Source organism: Trachurus japonicus, chromosome 14 (assembly GCF_045865225.1).
Source record: "Trachurus japonicus isolate A0001 chromosome 14, Traja_1.0".
Taxonomy (NCBI): Eukaryota; Metazoa; Chordata; class Actinopteri; order Carangiformes; family Carangidae; genus Trachurus; species Trachurus japonicus.
In genome coordinates this window covers 12,507,903-12,521,782 of record NC_140920.1, presented here as the reverse complement: position 1 = coordinate 12,521,782, position 13,880 = coordinate 12,507,903, and the positions used below count along the sequence as shown (strand labels likewise).

Below are 13,880 nucleotides of genomic sequence, written 5' to 3'. Positions count from 1 at the left end.
GTATCGGATGTCTCACAACACAAGTAATACCAAATCTAAAGCAGTGTAAATACATTGTTTCTCATTACAGATGTTTAAACATTACACAATCACCCCACATTCACAGACAAGCAGACAGACAGACAGTGTTGTTAAAGCATTTGCACGTTACCCTTTTACTGACACATGCAGTTCCTCAGATGACTATTTTGAAATCCTTTGTTTGCACAAGAAACTGTCCAAAAGTCATGTAGGGTGACACAGTGTTTCTCTACAGACTAGAAAACCCCAATCCATCTGGGTACTATTGAGAAACACTGACAAAGTAACAGCTATTTTACTTCAAAAGGAAGTTAGCAGTGGTAAACATTTACACTTTTTCTCCACATGTTTTCACAGGTTGAATGTTGCAGCATCAGAAATGCACTACATGATCAATCACTCTGTCCTGGGTTACTATTATGATTCCTGGCACATACATAACAACATTAAGCTACGTGACAGGTGCTTTACTGATAAGGTACTTTTGTGTGGGAATAGTTAGCATAGCGTGTGCACTGTTGTATGGTCACCTGCTGGCTGGGGAACTGGCAGAGCACAGACGTGATGTTGCTGGCATACTGAGCCATCTCCTTCTTGATGGCCTTCTCCACAGCGGGGGGGATGCGGCCTGACACGCTAGTCATGATGTCTTGTAGCTCCAGCAGCGGCAAAGAGGGGTCGCGCATGGTTTTCATCAGCCGCTCCACCCACTCTTTCAACTGGAGAAGACACAGAGAGGACTGTTTATTTATTTATTCGTTACATGGATACCCATGAGCTGATGTCGAGACAACCAGCAACCAGTCTTCCTGGGGTCCATAATCATATAAATTGTCACATAATACGGTGAAGATTAAAATAGAAAGAATACAAAATAACAACAGGCAAGAAGATAACAACAATAAAAATAATAGAAAGGACAATTATTCAAATAAAGTAATTTGATAATTTTTAAAACAGCTCTTTCCTTGTGTGAATGTGTAGTGTGAATGTCTTCTGGAAGTTGATTCCATGAACTTATGGCCCTATACAAAACTGTTGTTTCTTTTGAGAAGCTGGAATTTGGATGAATTAAAGTCATGTACCGATAGCTTGCTCTCCTAGTAGGATTCTACTGTATATGTAAGACATTACTTAAAGTTTGGGGAGTGTTGATGTCATTGAGTACTTGGGTGTGTATGAATTCCCACCTTGCCACTGAAGAAAGGCTCAGGAAGACAGAAACCGTTCATGATGTGAACGAGGTGGTCGAGCGTGTTGTGGAAGACGCGGTGTAGCTTCTCCCCTCTCAGCGCTACCGCCTGGATAGTAGGCAAGGCCCCCGTGTGCAGCTCTGCCTACAAGACAAATGTAAATTCTTGTAATACATTTTTTTTTACAACAGTGCTACACTTGTACTGTTGTTTTATACACAGGCACTGTAAATGCTCTGAATACTGACAAGCTACTACCTCTGCATTCAAGTGGAGAAAAAAAAAACGCAGCTATTGAATTGTATTTGTACATGAAAGAAATCCAAAATGTTTGATCTTCTGTGAGTAGTTACCTAAGCAGTTCTGACACGTTCACCACAAGTGGGCTCCTTCTACACCTTAAAGCTGCCTCCTGACATTAGCTTGTTTCAGATACTTATACAGACACCTTTTCCCTTCAGATTACTGAGACTTCCTCTTTGTTGGCAGCCTCAATTTCCTGGCTCATTGATGTTTTGACTTCATGAAGTTACTTGCACACAGGCAAACAATAGATACACAAGGCTCAGAGTAAATAGAGAGCAGCTGTTGTGAATGAAAATATAGACCTCTGTCATTTTGACAGTTGGCTCCTTTTGTAATAGAGGGTGTCCTCACTTGCTGAACTGATTTTATGATCAAACAAAGAAACAGTACGCGTCAGCTATGACTTTGTAGCAGAGATACTGAGGATCTCAAACTGATGCAATCCACACTGTACCATACCATCATATCACCACATAAAGTGACGTTACCTGTTGCACTCTGCTTGGGTCATCCAGTTGCAGCTTGGCAATGACACAGCCTGGCTCCAGTGCAGCTCCAGTCCTCTTCACATAGTGGATACAACCAGATTCTGCAGCTGTCAGGGTCATTACCATCTTCATCACCTGGAAATCAAAAACCATCAAGAGTTTACATCTTGAATCATTGAAAGAAAACAAAAACTTGCTCGAGTGGACAGCAAGCGTATAAGCAGTGGACACTGTACCTCTATCTCAGCGTAGCACTGGCCAGAGAACACATGCCCTCCATCCTCCACGGTGTACTGAATGATTTTTCCCGCTGATGGAGAACGCAGTAACGACGGATCATTCTCCTTTTCAAAAACACACGTCTTGTTTCCAATTGTGATGCGATACCTGATGTGAAAAACAAGAGACTTTAGACGTTTTTTACAAACTCGCAAAGGTTGTGCCATTTCTTTGTTTTTATTAAGTCATTCTCATTCTGTAAGCTAAATTAAATGATCCTTTCATTATTGGCTTCATTTTCTCTTACCTGTCCACCTCCTCCTTCATGTAGGTAGTGTAGCTGCTGCCATCGTAGGACAGCAGAAGACCTCCGTCACTGAGCCGATGGACGTCGACCTCAGCTGAGGAGTTGTTCATGATGACCACGTAGGAGTTAGGAGACTGACGCGTCACGGTCAGGACGTACTTGGTACCTTCGTAGATCAACTCCACATCCACTGTATTGAGTAGTGTGTGCGCTGGCAGCACCTGGCCCCTAGTTACAGAGAGGACAATGTCTCATATTTTCTATTCAAACAATTCATATGTTTTTCTCCCATTCTTGACGTTGATCACTATGACGTGCCGTATCTATTACCTTTCCAGAGAGTGCAGGAAATTGGACACACTGTTTCTTAGATTTACATCTGCCACATGAAGAGCCCCGCTCACAATTCCCAGCATGGTGTCGGGACGCTCCGCCTGTAAACAACATACACTTGTGAATTCAAACTACGTAGGATGTACCTCAAGGTTTTTATTATTGCCTGACTCTGAACTCTTGAGTGCAGTGTGATTTTAGAACTTGTGATATAATATTGCACTTACTCATTAAAGAGCATCTCTACGTACCTGCATCTTCTCTGAGATGAGCCTGTCCAGCCAGCCTGTGTCGATGCTGTTGTGCTGAAAGCTTTCAGTCTCCAGCAGCTTAATGAGGTATTCCACTGTGGTCCTGAAGTCTCCTCTGATCGACAGCTCTTTCAGAGCCACCACCATGTTGCTAGAAAAAGACATAAAGCTGCATGTAGAACTGAACTGAAATGGACTCATGCTCATGTTAATGTGGATGTACTGGCGGTGATGCTTTTGGATGTACTCACGAGATGGCTTCTTCACGATTCTCTCCCCAAGAGAAGCAGTGTCCAAACTGGGAGTCAGCGAACTCGTGCAGACCTCCAGCTGCTGCGACACTGAAGTAGCCCCACACATTTTTATTGCTGCGGAAATTCAGCTCTTGCACTGTTCCAGAGCTCGGCTTGAAACCCTGCAATCAGACACGAACACCACATTTCTTCTTCAATAAGGCTGACCAAAAACCGTTAATTTAACTCGAAGGAAAACTTGAAAAAAGAAAGGAAAAATGTATTTGAAAGCCACCTATATTTAAGGTTAGTCCAATAGACTACATGTAAAAATTGACAAAATAAAAGGTAACAAAACCACAACAGAAGTGAGTCTTTGAGTGACCTTTAGCTGTGAATGTTTTGTATACCAGGAGGGACTGAAGCATACCTCATCGGGATTTTCACTGGTGATACGTGCTGCAATGACATGGCCCCGTGGGGAGGGGGCAGTTGACAGACCCTCAAAGTCAATGAGTGAGTCACCCCATGGCTGGACCCCATAAAGCATCCTGATGTCTTTGATCCGGTGTAGAGGAATACCCATAGCAATCTGACAGAGGGCAGGAGTATTAGGACGACATAAGTGCTTGATCTTACATTGATCAAAAACTCACTGATCCGGCTTAAAAAACTAATTACAGAAACACACTGTACATCGATTGTGAATGTATATGCTTGGAATGGACCACCACATAGATTTTCTCTGGCATCCTTATCTAAATGTTGTCAATATTGTGTCAGCTCAGTTCTCCAGACAACTAATAAACAACGTCTTGCTGACAGATTGCCCTATTATCGCCTGGAAAAAGACACCACGGCGTCCCGTGCCAGAATGTGGCACTCCCACAGCAGCGCCCAATCAGCTCCACAACACAGCTTTCCCAGCAGCGCTGCCCTTCAGCTTGACTGCCGCTGACCTATTTACACACAATCCTAAACACTGCAGAGCACACCACGTGACCTACTGTCGCTACAACCACTGGATCCTACTACACTGTATCTGCACGCTGCCTCCTTCTTTTACGGTCGTTCCCATGGAGACAGGGGGCCCCGGCTAGTGCTAGAGCGCTGAAGGCGGTGAAGCATACTAACTTTGTCTGCTCCTGGCTGGTCGCAAACCGCCTGTATTGAAAGTGATGGAAGGAGTGCACTATTGTTAGCAGTACTAGCAGCAGGATGAGTGGGACTGACCTGCAGCTGGGCGGCAGGCAGGTTGACATCAGCCACCATCTCAGTGCAGGGGTGTTCCACCTGCAGACGAGGGTTGAGCTCCAGGAAGTAGAAGCTGCCGTCCTGGCTGTAGAGGTACTCTACTGTACCAGCGCTGACGTACCCCACCATCTTAGCCAGCTTCACTGCACACTGAGAGGGGGAGAAAAGAGGGTCTTCTAATATCATGGCTGAATTTGTTGACTTTAGATCTCTGTTATGAAGTACTACAGGTGCATCTCAATAAATTAGAATATCATGGAAATGTCCATTTCCAGGAGGGTCAAGTCAAATAGCCCCGACCAAGTATTGAGTGAATATAGGTGGACATACATTTCAGGATGGCAACATTTCCATAATAAAAATGCTTTTTAAAATTAACTTTATTATTTTCTGATTTTTTGAGATCCTGAATTTTTGGTCTCTAAATAAATAAAGACATGAAATGTTTTATTCTGTGTAATGAATCTATATAATGTATTTGTTTTACTTTTTGAATTGAATTACTGACATAAATAAACTCTTTCATGATATTTCAATTTATAGAGATGCACCTGTACTACTTATTTCTGTAATTGCTCTGCTAGATGGGTTTTACCTTTTCCATGTCCTCAAACACATCAGAGGTGGCGATGGTAGCAGGAGCCTCCTCTATGATCTTCTGGTGTCGTCGTTGCACAGAACAATCTCTACCAAAGAGGGAAATGGCATTGCCATACTGATCAGCTAAGATCTGGACCTCCAAGTGGCGAGCATGCTTGGCAAGCTGCATGACAAAAATGGGCGATCCTGGAACTTCTGCCTGGACCTGGAGAGCCAAAGATGAAGTAAATCCATACAGTCAGGAAATGCACAAAAACCTATTGGAAATCTTCTCTCTAAATGTTCTTTTTGTTTCCTTTCTTATAGATTCCATTGATTCAATGTATTGTTTTTTTTTATCAATCTGTTATTGGGGCCTCCACTTGCCTGTCTGAAAAGGTTAGGCAAATCATCAGCTGAGTTGACTTTACGAATGCCTTTTCCTCCACCGCCCTCTGAGGCCTTCACCATGAGTGGGTAGCCGACCTTCTCAGCAGCCTGCAATGGAGAAACAAAACTTTTCAATATATATATATGTAAACACAGGATATACAAAGGCATAGAGAAACATTCATTTGACACTGCAAACTATGAGTTGGGTGACATGGATAATTGTTATGTATATAAAGTGCAAGTGCATTGTTATAATTTAATATGTTTATGTCAGAAATTCATGTAACACGAAGTATTTAAAAATCATAATTTAGCATATGTAGCATAGCAGTTAGCTACTTCGTTGGTTGAACAGCTCTGTAAATTTAAATTGTTAATGTACTTTATTTTGGTGTTTTTCTACAGTTTCACTCTGTGTGAGTGCAGCTAAGGCATCTTATTAAAGAGTATTACGAAGATGACTCCTGACTAGAGTTTGGCTTGCTGTTGAATCATGTCCCGCATGATGAGAACAGTATAGTGAAAAGACGATAATCCTACAAGCAAAGAGAGCTACGTGGCAGTAAACTGCATACAGATCCTGCATCATGTACAAAGAAGGTGAATCAGAGACCCCGGCAGCAGATAGCGGGGCCATCGCCGCTACAGCAGAAACTTTAAAGGATCTCAAGTCAGAGACTGGCTCAAGACATTCCAGTACATCGCAACAGTCGCGTCGATCTGGGTCATCAACCGTTGCAGCAGCCGCCAAAGCACGCGCGCATGCTGAAGCTGCGAGAACACGAGCACAATTTAAACAGAGGGAATTAGCAATCAAACTCGACAAAACCTTGATCTTAGAGCTAGGGTCCGTCCATGTGTCCAACCCCCTTGCAGCTCTGAGAATGGCTTGGACTAGGAGCTAGCACCTCCTTTAGCGGAGGCGCTGGTATCTGCCATCATTTGGGGTTTACCACCCGAGAAAGCCTGACCAAATTAGAGTCGTTTTAGATTCTAGTGCACAGTATCAGGTCCTAACCGGTCCCGACTTGAACAACAGTCTCCTGGGTGTTTTGGTCCGGTTCAGAAAGGAGCCAATTGCGATAACGGCGGATATCCAACAAATGTTCCATTGTTTCACAGTGAGGGAGGACCACAGGGACTATCTGAGGTTCCTATGGTTCCGTGACAATGACCTGGACAAGGACATCTTGGAATATAGTATTCGGAAATAGTCCATCCCCGGCGGTGGCTATCTACGGACTAAGGCGTGCGGCAAGAGAAGGTGAACCCGAATACGGAACCGACACCCGCAGGTTCGTAGAACGCGACTTCTACATGGACGACGGTCTTAAGTCGCTACCTACTGCAGAAGACGCGATTGATCTGCTACGGAGAACCCAGGCTTCACTAGCAGAGTCAAACTTGAGGTTGCATAAAATTGCATCCAACAGTGCAGCGGTGCTCTCGGCATTCCCTCCGGAAGATTGTGCCAAAGGCATCAAGGATCTTGATCTTGAAGAAGACGCTACGCCCATTCAGCGTAGTCTTGGTCTGTGCTGGGAGATCACAACGGACACGTTTACCTTCCAGACATCAAGCAGTGACAAACCATTCACGAGACGTGGAGTACTTTCAACAGTCAATGGTCTATACGACCCTATCGGCTTTGCAGCCCCAGTCACAATACAAGGGAGACTGCTGTTGAGAGAACTCTCCAGAGAGGTAGATGACTGGGACACTCCACTCCCGGCAGAGAAGTGCAGGGAGTGGGAAGCATGGAGAGACTCCCTTAACGATCTGCAACAGCTTCACGTTCGCCGAACATACAGTTCAGAATCTCTCTCGAAGGCAAAACGCACTGAACTGTGTCTTTTCTCTGATGCCTCTACCAAGGCTATTGGTGCGGTAGCATACCTGAGAACCATCAGTGAGGATGGGAAGTGTGACGTCGGTTTCGTTCTGGGAAAGGCGAAGCTAACACCTCAAAATGAGCCTACCATCCCTAGGCTCGAATTGTGTGCAGCCGTGTTAGCTGTTGAGATGTCAGATTTCATACTGCACGAGATGGATTTCAAGCCGGATGAGGTGCGCTTTTACTGATACAATGAGAGCAAACGCTTTTATGTATATGTGCACAATACACAAGCTCCTTTTGAGTTGGTAAGTCCAGAGATAGACCCTGAGGTTCGCGCTCAGACCCAAGTCACCGTATCTTCCACTGGTGTGAAAGACAGACAACTTGGTCCAGAACGCTTCAAGCGTTTTTCCTCATGGGTCAGTTTGCTGAATGGAATCGCTTCACTTATCCATGTGGCTCGCTCTTTTAAGTCCTCTCCTGACAATCAGTCACACAAATGCGCCGGCTGGCACCAGTGTGAACAACCACATCCTCAAGAGGAACTAGTTCAAGCCAAGAATGTGGTTATCCTCTCCGTTCAAAAGTCGGTTTTCTCTGAGGAATACATCGCTCTTACGGAGGAAGTGACATTCCCAAGAAGAGTTCTTTGTCTGCGTTGAACGCACAACTGAACAGTGAGGAACAAGCCGTCACCACATTTCCACCCTGGTGATACGCCACTACCACAACCGAGTCCACCATCAAGGGCTTGTTCAAGGGAGCCGTGCGCACTGCAGGCTGGTCGGTGGTAAATCATATGTAAGCAGTGTTATATGTCGGCCTGGACGTGTTTGGTCCTTTTACGGTCTCAGCACGAAGAACTAGAGGAGGGCATGCCCATAGCAAGCGCTGGGCCATGCTTTTCTCTTGCATGTCCATTGCGTTCCGACTGTGGAACAAACTACAGAAATACCTCAGAGACGAGTCCTGTACGTGGGAATTCAATCCGCCCCATGCTTCCCACATGGGAGGGGCATGGGAGCGTATGATTGGGCTTGTTCGAAGGATATTGGACTTCCTGTTGATGCAGGTCCACAGAAGTCGTCCTTCTGTTGTCAAGGAAAGATCAAGATAGTTAAGTAGTTATGACATCTTATAGATGCCAGGCGGGGAGTGTCCTGCCTCAGGCTCTAAGTTTGATTTATAGTTGTATTTGGCGCCCCCTAGCAGTGGGTTTGTTCTAAGCAGGAAATAGCCTGTCCCTTTAATTTATGTCATGTGACTTATGATGGGCAGCCATTTTGTTTCTCTTGCAAGCTAAGGATCGGGCGTGCTTCATCTGCTGCCATCTTCTTCTTTGCGCTCGTGAACGCATCGTCTGTAAGTTGATAATTGTTATGTATATAAAGTGCAAGTGCATTGTTATAATTTAATATGTTTATGTCAGAAATTCATGTAACACGAAGTATTTAAAAATCATAATTTAGCATATGTAGCATAGCAGTTAGCTACTTCGTTGGTTGAACAGCTCTGTAAATTTAAATTGTTAATGTACTTTATTTTGGTGTTTTTCTACAGTTTCACTCTGTGTGAGTGCAGCTAAGGCATCTTATTAAAGAGTATTACGAAGATGACTCCTGACTCCGGCACTTACTAGAGTTTGGCTTGCTGTTGAATCATGTCCCGCATGATGAGAACAGTATAACATGCTTACTTTAAGGCCATCCTCTACATCCTGGATGCAGCCCAGCTCGTACACGTCATGAGGAACACTGATTATCCTCTTGTTCTCTGCCCAATCTACCGTGAGGCCTGAGAATGGAAAACAGTGCACATATTCAGCATACAGACATTCCCAAGACACTGTGTGATGGTCAGAATTTTCTTTTCTGAAATTCTTCTCTCACATGAATCTTGCCTGAAATACCACAGTGTGCAATAATGCTAAAACTGCATAACAATAAAACAAAGTCGGAATTATCTGGGATCCAGAAGAGATTGACATTTTTTGTATAATAAAGAAAAATTATTTGGGTTATCAAATTTCAAAATAAATAGACAGAACAGAAAACTGTGCCCTACCTGCTCCACTCCATGGCAGGGTTGGGATGCCAGCTGTCTGAGCAACAATAGAGGATGCGATCTTGTCTCCTAAAGCCCACATAGCCTGACTTGGGGGCCCTGAGGGAGGAGGAGGCAATAAAACAAGAATAGGATTAGTAAACCAGTTCTAGGTGTGTAAACTAACTGATCAACAAAGTGGCAAAAAAAGAAGAGTCTCTTACCCATGAAGGCAATGCCGTTCTTGTGAAGCAGCTCCGGGAGTTTGGGATTCTCTGAGGCGTGACCCCACCCGGCCCACACTGCCTGTAACAACAACAGAATGGCAACGTTAATTAGTGAAGCTATTGATTATTGCTCCAAAATCATAGATATGTTAGTCATGTAGCAGTACCTGAACAGGTATTCGTTTGGCAATGTCCAGAATGAGCTCAACATTGGCGTAGTTGTTGTTGTTAGTCCCTCCTGGCACCGGTACGTAATGATCGGCCATCTTGATGTACTCTGTGAAGGACAGACACATCATTTGTTAATGTTGTTAAAATATCTGAAGAATGAATCTACTTTCCCAACAGGTAGTTTACAGCTTTCACAAAGTATAAACCACCATAAAAGAGTGTGAATGTGAAAAAGTTAACATGGTTCCTTTCAAACATTTATATGATGAAGTTGAGGAGCTTGGACAAAGGGCTGAGAGCTCAGTCAAGTCTAGCACTGCAGCAAACTTTCTCAGGTGTTTGTGCTAAGGCTCACCTGCATTGGCCTTCAGGTCTTCTGGGGTCACCATGACAACAAAACGGATTGCCCTTTCATTGCGAAACATCTCGTAGGCCCAGCGGCGGATAGAGCGCATGCACTTGACGGCTGCAATGCCATTGTTGGCAATGAGCACCTAGAGAAGCAAGATAAGATAAGATAAGCAAGTTATCCATGTTTATCAAAAACTATAAACACATAAACAGAATATGCTTCTTGTTTCATCAAACGTATCATAGCATTGTGTCTTTTGATTGTGGTGGCAGCACAAGAAGTGGCTTTATTTCTAATTAACTTTCACTAGTTGTAGACATGGCACGTCATTGAACTGGACGATTTGTTTTTATGTGCTCAAGACTATCACATCATATGTGTCTATATGTACAGTGCCTTTAAACGGGCAGCCCAGTTCATAGCAAACACAATTTGATACAGAATGATTCACTGGTGGTTGTAGATACATATCTGAATGTGGCATGTTTGGTTTCATGATTAGCATTTCCAGCATGTATTCAAGATAGAGCTACATAAAAAATATTCACCTTCTCGATGACTTTGTTACCACCAAAACGGGTGACAAATTCAGCAGGAGAGGCCACGGTGAAGTCCCTCTGCAGATCAATACGCCGCCGATCTCTGCCTTGCTTCACCAGGTGCAGCCCCGACATGCTTGGCCTGTTTAAATAAATACAAAGACGCCGTACAATGGCCTTGAATAACTGCATGTAAGGAAAATGGAGGATTGGTGGCTGTGCTAATAAAGAGAAAATAACTGAACATCACTTTATATTGAGCATCTTACAAAGGTTAAGGGCATATACATGTAATCATTTGGTAACAGCTTCTTTAAGACAGTTTATAAACCACAGATAAAAACACTGATATCTCCTCTTCAGTGATATGAGACTCACGAGCAGGTAGTCTGACTACTGTGTCTTATCTTAGAGGGCCCATATTATACAAAACCCACTTTATACTGGTTTTGTAGGGGTTATATGTGCTCCTGTGGCTCTGACGCCTGGAGGTGAAAAAAGTCTGTCCACTCCCTTAATTGATTGCTTCACTTTTTTGAGATCTTGTACCCATACGGGCGAGTTGGAAATGCTGCTGATCCTGACATCAAGAGCAGCTAACTCCACCTCGCGGTACCTTATACATCTTTTCAGACATGACGATAGTCTCATAAACTATTGCTGAGATTTAGAGCCGCAGATTTATTTGGGGGCAATACTATATGAATACAATGTGGTTGGACAACTTAGACCTATGTGAAATGGTTGAAAAACAGCATAATATGGGACCTTTAACTTCCTCGCTTGTCGGCTAGATACAATCTGCAACTAATTCAAAAAAGAACAGATCACATTGTGCACAACAAGTCCTCAAACACGTTTACATGCTTGGGCAAGTGCTTCCAACAGAACTTGCACAGCTCTATGCAACGAGCTCCACCCAAAAGCATAGGAGGGGAGTGGGTAGTACCAGGGGGAGGAATATAACTATTGGCTAGCGGGTGTGGCAGCGCCTGGGCTCGTTTGGCTGGCTGGCCTCTGTGGCCTGATACTGCATTATTGCATCACTGTAGTGTAGGGGTAACCGGCACGAGGCACAAATGAAGCTCCGACTGAATGGAGACTCTGATTTCAGTCCAGCTGTGAAACTGTCAATTTCTCCCCTGTGAGAGAGGAAATTATGGGGGTGGAGGAAACTGACATCTCCAACCAGTATTACCAGTTTCTAGATTGCCATACCAGCTTCTTTTCGTTAAACCCCACTCTCTCACCATTTCTGTCCTTGTGAAACTCATCAAATAAAACCTGACTGAACAAAGAAATTTCTGAGAAGGAACTGCTCCAGGAGATCCCTAATGCATTTTATATATTATGTGATTCTGATATTGCAAATTGCAAATAAATTGAAAATTTCCTGACAACCACAAGAGTGAGTCAGCAGGCATCTGCCTGTCCTATGTACACATGGTTGCCTGAATATTAAACCGTAGAGAAGAAAACCTATTAGCAACAGAAATGGAAAAATGATACTTTCCAGTAGGCAGTTATTTACATCAGCATGACTTCCTCATTTGAATCTCAAATCTTGAGACCAAAACCTTGCATAAGGCTTTTGAGGAAAATGTAATTCACAGACACAGAGCTGTGAAAGTGACAGTATTGTGAGAGGTCTAGTAGAAATCCCAGTGAAAGACGTGTGGCTGGCACAGGAGACTCTGCTGCTCTGTCACTACTGAAGGGCTCCTTTTCGACTGGGGGCGGAATGGGAATTTCTGTGTGTGAACATTTTCCAACTTTTCCAAAAACCAAACACTCTAAAGTCTCTGCCTACTCTCCAGGCCAACCCTCACAGTCTGAGGACACAAAGAATCCCTTAAGCAGTGCGCTGCTGGTGAAACCACATTTTCACATGCATGGTATTCTATACACGTTCTTCACAGGACAGCCCCTTCACAAAGTGTACTCCAGGTATAAGATAGCATTTCAGCTACCATGTACCCTATTTGTATCTTACATACTTCCATATTTCATAGCAACAGAATGTGAATATAAGTTGCTAAAAGGCAATGTGTTAATTACATGTTATTTCAAAAGAGTCTAATGAAATATAAAACCATTAAGATAATATTTCCCAAGTTGTCAACATGTTTTAAGCATCTTCTTTAGAATGCCAAGACTAATTATTACAGGAAAATGTGCATCCACATATAGGAACCCTAATATCACAATCAGGCAAGATAATAAAAATATTTTTTGCAGTAACACGAGGAAACATTGTAAATAAAATATGAAAGACTCAAGGTGATGGATTCTAACCTTAGATTGTGAATAGGGCCGTCAATATGGTCGAATCCCATTTCATAGGTGCTGTCTGAGCTACCAGAGGATGGTGAAAGAGAGCGTGTCTCCTTCTCTTCCAGCTGTATGTCCATCTTCCCCTGGATTTCATCCTCCGAGTTCTCCTCCGACACTGATCCCACCAGGAAGTGGGAATGCAACGCCGCTACAGCAGGGTTCTTCTTGGCAGCACCGTCCTGTTGTGCCATGGCTGGACGACACGAACAGGCTGCAAATACTGATGAGGAACAGAACAAGGAAAGGCAACGGTTATAAAGGAGACACAGGGTCCAAACAGCAGAGGACAGTGTGACACTACATCCCCCCCCTTTGTTGGCGTGTGATGCTGTTTGTCATATTGCAAAAGTAGTTTACATAAACTGAAGCATCTTGATAATGCAACTGATATTGCAACACTAGCACCCAGACTGTCTGGGAGCATTAGCACACTGTGTGCAGGTTTTTAAAATGAGGTGCAATCCGGACTGAACATGCCAAACAGTTTTATATCACAAAGAAGACCAGTGATATCATGCAATCCATCCCAACCACTCTGGCACTTTGTAAACCCTGTATACTCTGGTCTGTCCTTACCTCAACTTACCCACACTGCACTGACACTTTATCACTGGGCACGTTCTATTGGTTCAATGTTTAGCCTATATCATGAATTAATTGTCTTATCCTTCTCTGCTGTCTTATTGTTTGTCTTATGTTTTTACTTTCTGAATATCTCCTCTTCTTCATAACAACAACCTGCTAAGGGACAACAGATGGAAATGAGCCTAGGGCTACAATCTGGCATATTTATATTCAGA

The 13,880-nt window shown here is 43.6% G+C and overlaps 1 protein-coding gene across 9 annotated transcripts in view; it reads right to left on the bottom strand.

Annotated features, from left to right (window-relative positions):
* The window catches only part of acaca (acetyl-CoA carboxylase alpha), a 36,730-nt gene that overhangs the window by 21,570 nt on the left and 1,280 nt on the right, over nucleotides 1–13,880 (bottom strand). For all 9 annotated transcript variants that reach the window (XM_085797564.1, XM_085797559.1, XM_085797566.1 and 6 more), the window contains exons 2-20: nucleotides 13,042–13,300; nucleotides 10,756–10,888; nucleotides 10,211–10,349; nucleotides 9,852–9,961; nucleotides 9,682–9,763; nucleotides 9,479–9,577; nucleotides 9,111–9,208; nucleotides 5,572–5,682; nucleotides 5,201–5,410; nucleotides 4,585–4,755; nucleotides 3,782–3,943; nucleotides 3,370–3,533; nucleotides 3,119–3,269; nucleotides 2,865–2,968; nucleotides 2,535–2,762; nucleotides 2,245–2,395; nucleotides 2,009–2,143; nucleotides 1,212–1,358; nucleotides 552–740 (exon numbers count right to left, since the gene is read on the bottom strand). In XM_085797564.1, the coding sequence (XP_085653690.1) occupies nucleotides 552–740; nucleotides 1,212–1,358; nucleotides 2,009–2,143; nucleotides 2,245–2,395; nucleotides 2,535–2,762; nucleotides 2,865–2,968; nucleotides 3,119–3,269; nucleotides 3,370–3,533; nucleotides 3,782–3,943; nucleotides 4,585–4,755; nucleotides 5,201–5,410; nucleotides 5,572–5,682; nucleotides 9,111–9,208; nucleotides 9,479–9,577; nucleotides 9,682–9,763; nucleotides 9,852–9,961; nucleotides 10,211–10,349; nucleotides 10,756–10,888; nucleotides 13,042–13,271 (2,814 nt within the window). In that variant the 5' untranslated portion in view covers nucleotides 13,272–13,300. The remainder of the gene's footprint in view (nucleotides 1–551; nucleotides 741–1,211; nucleotides 1,359–2,008; nucleotides 2,144–2,244; nucleotides 2,396–2,534; nucleotides 2,763–2,864; nucleotides 2,969–3,118; nucleotides 3,270–3,369; nucleotides 3,534–3,781; nucleotides 3,944–4,584; nucleotides 4,756–5,200; nucleotides 5,411–5,571; nucleotides 5,683–9,110; nucleotides 9,209–9,478; nucleotides 9,578–9,681; nucleotides 9,764–9,851; nucleotides 9,962–10,210; nucleotides 10,350–10,755; nucleotides 10,889–13,041; nucleotides 13,301–13,880) is intronic.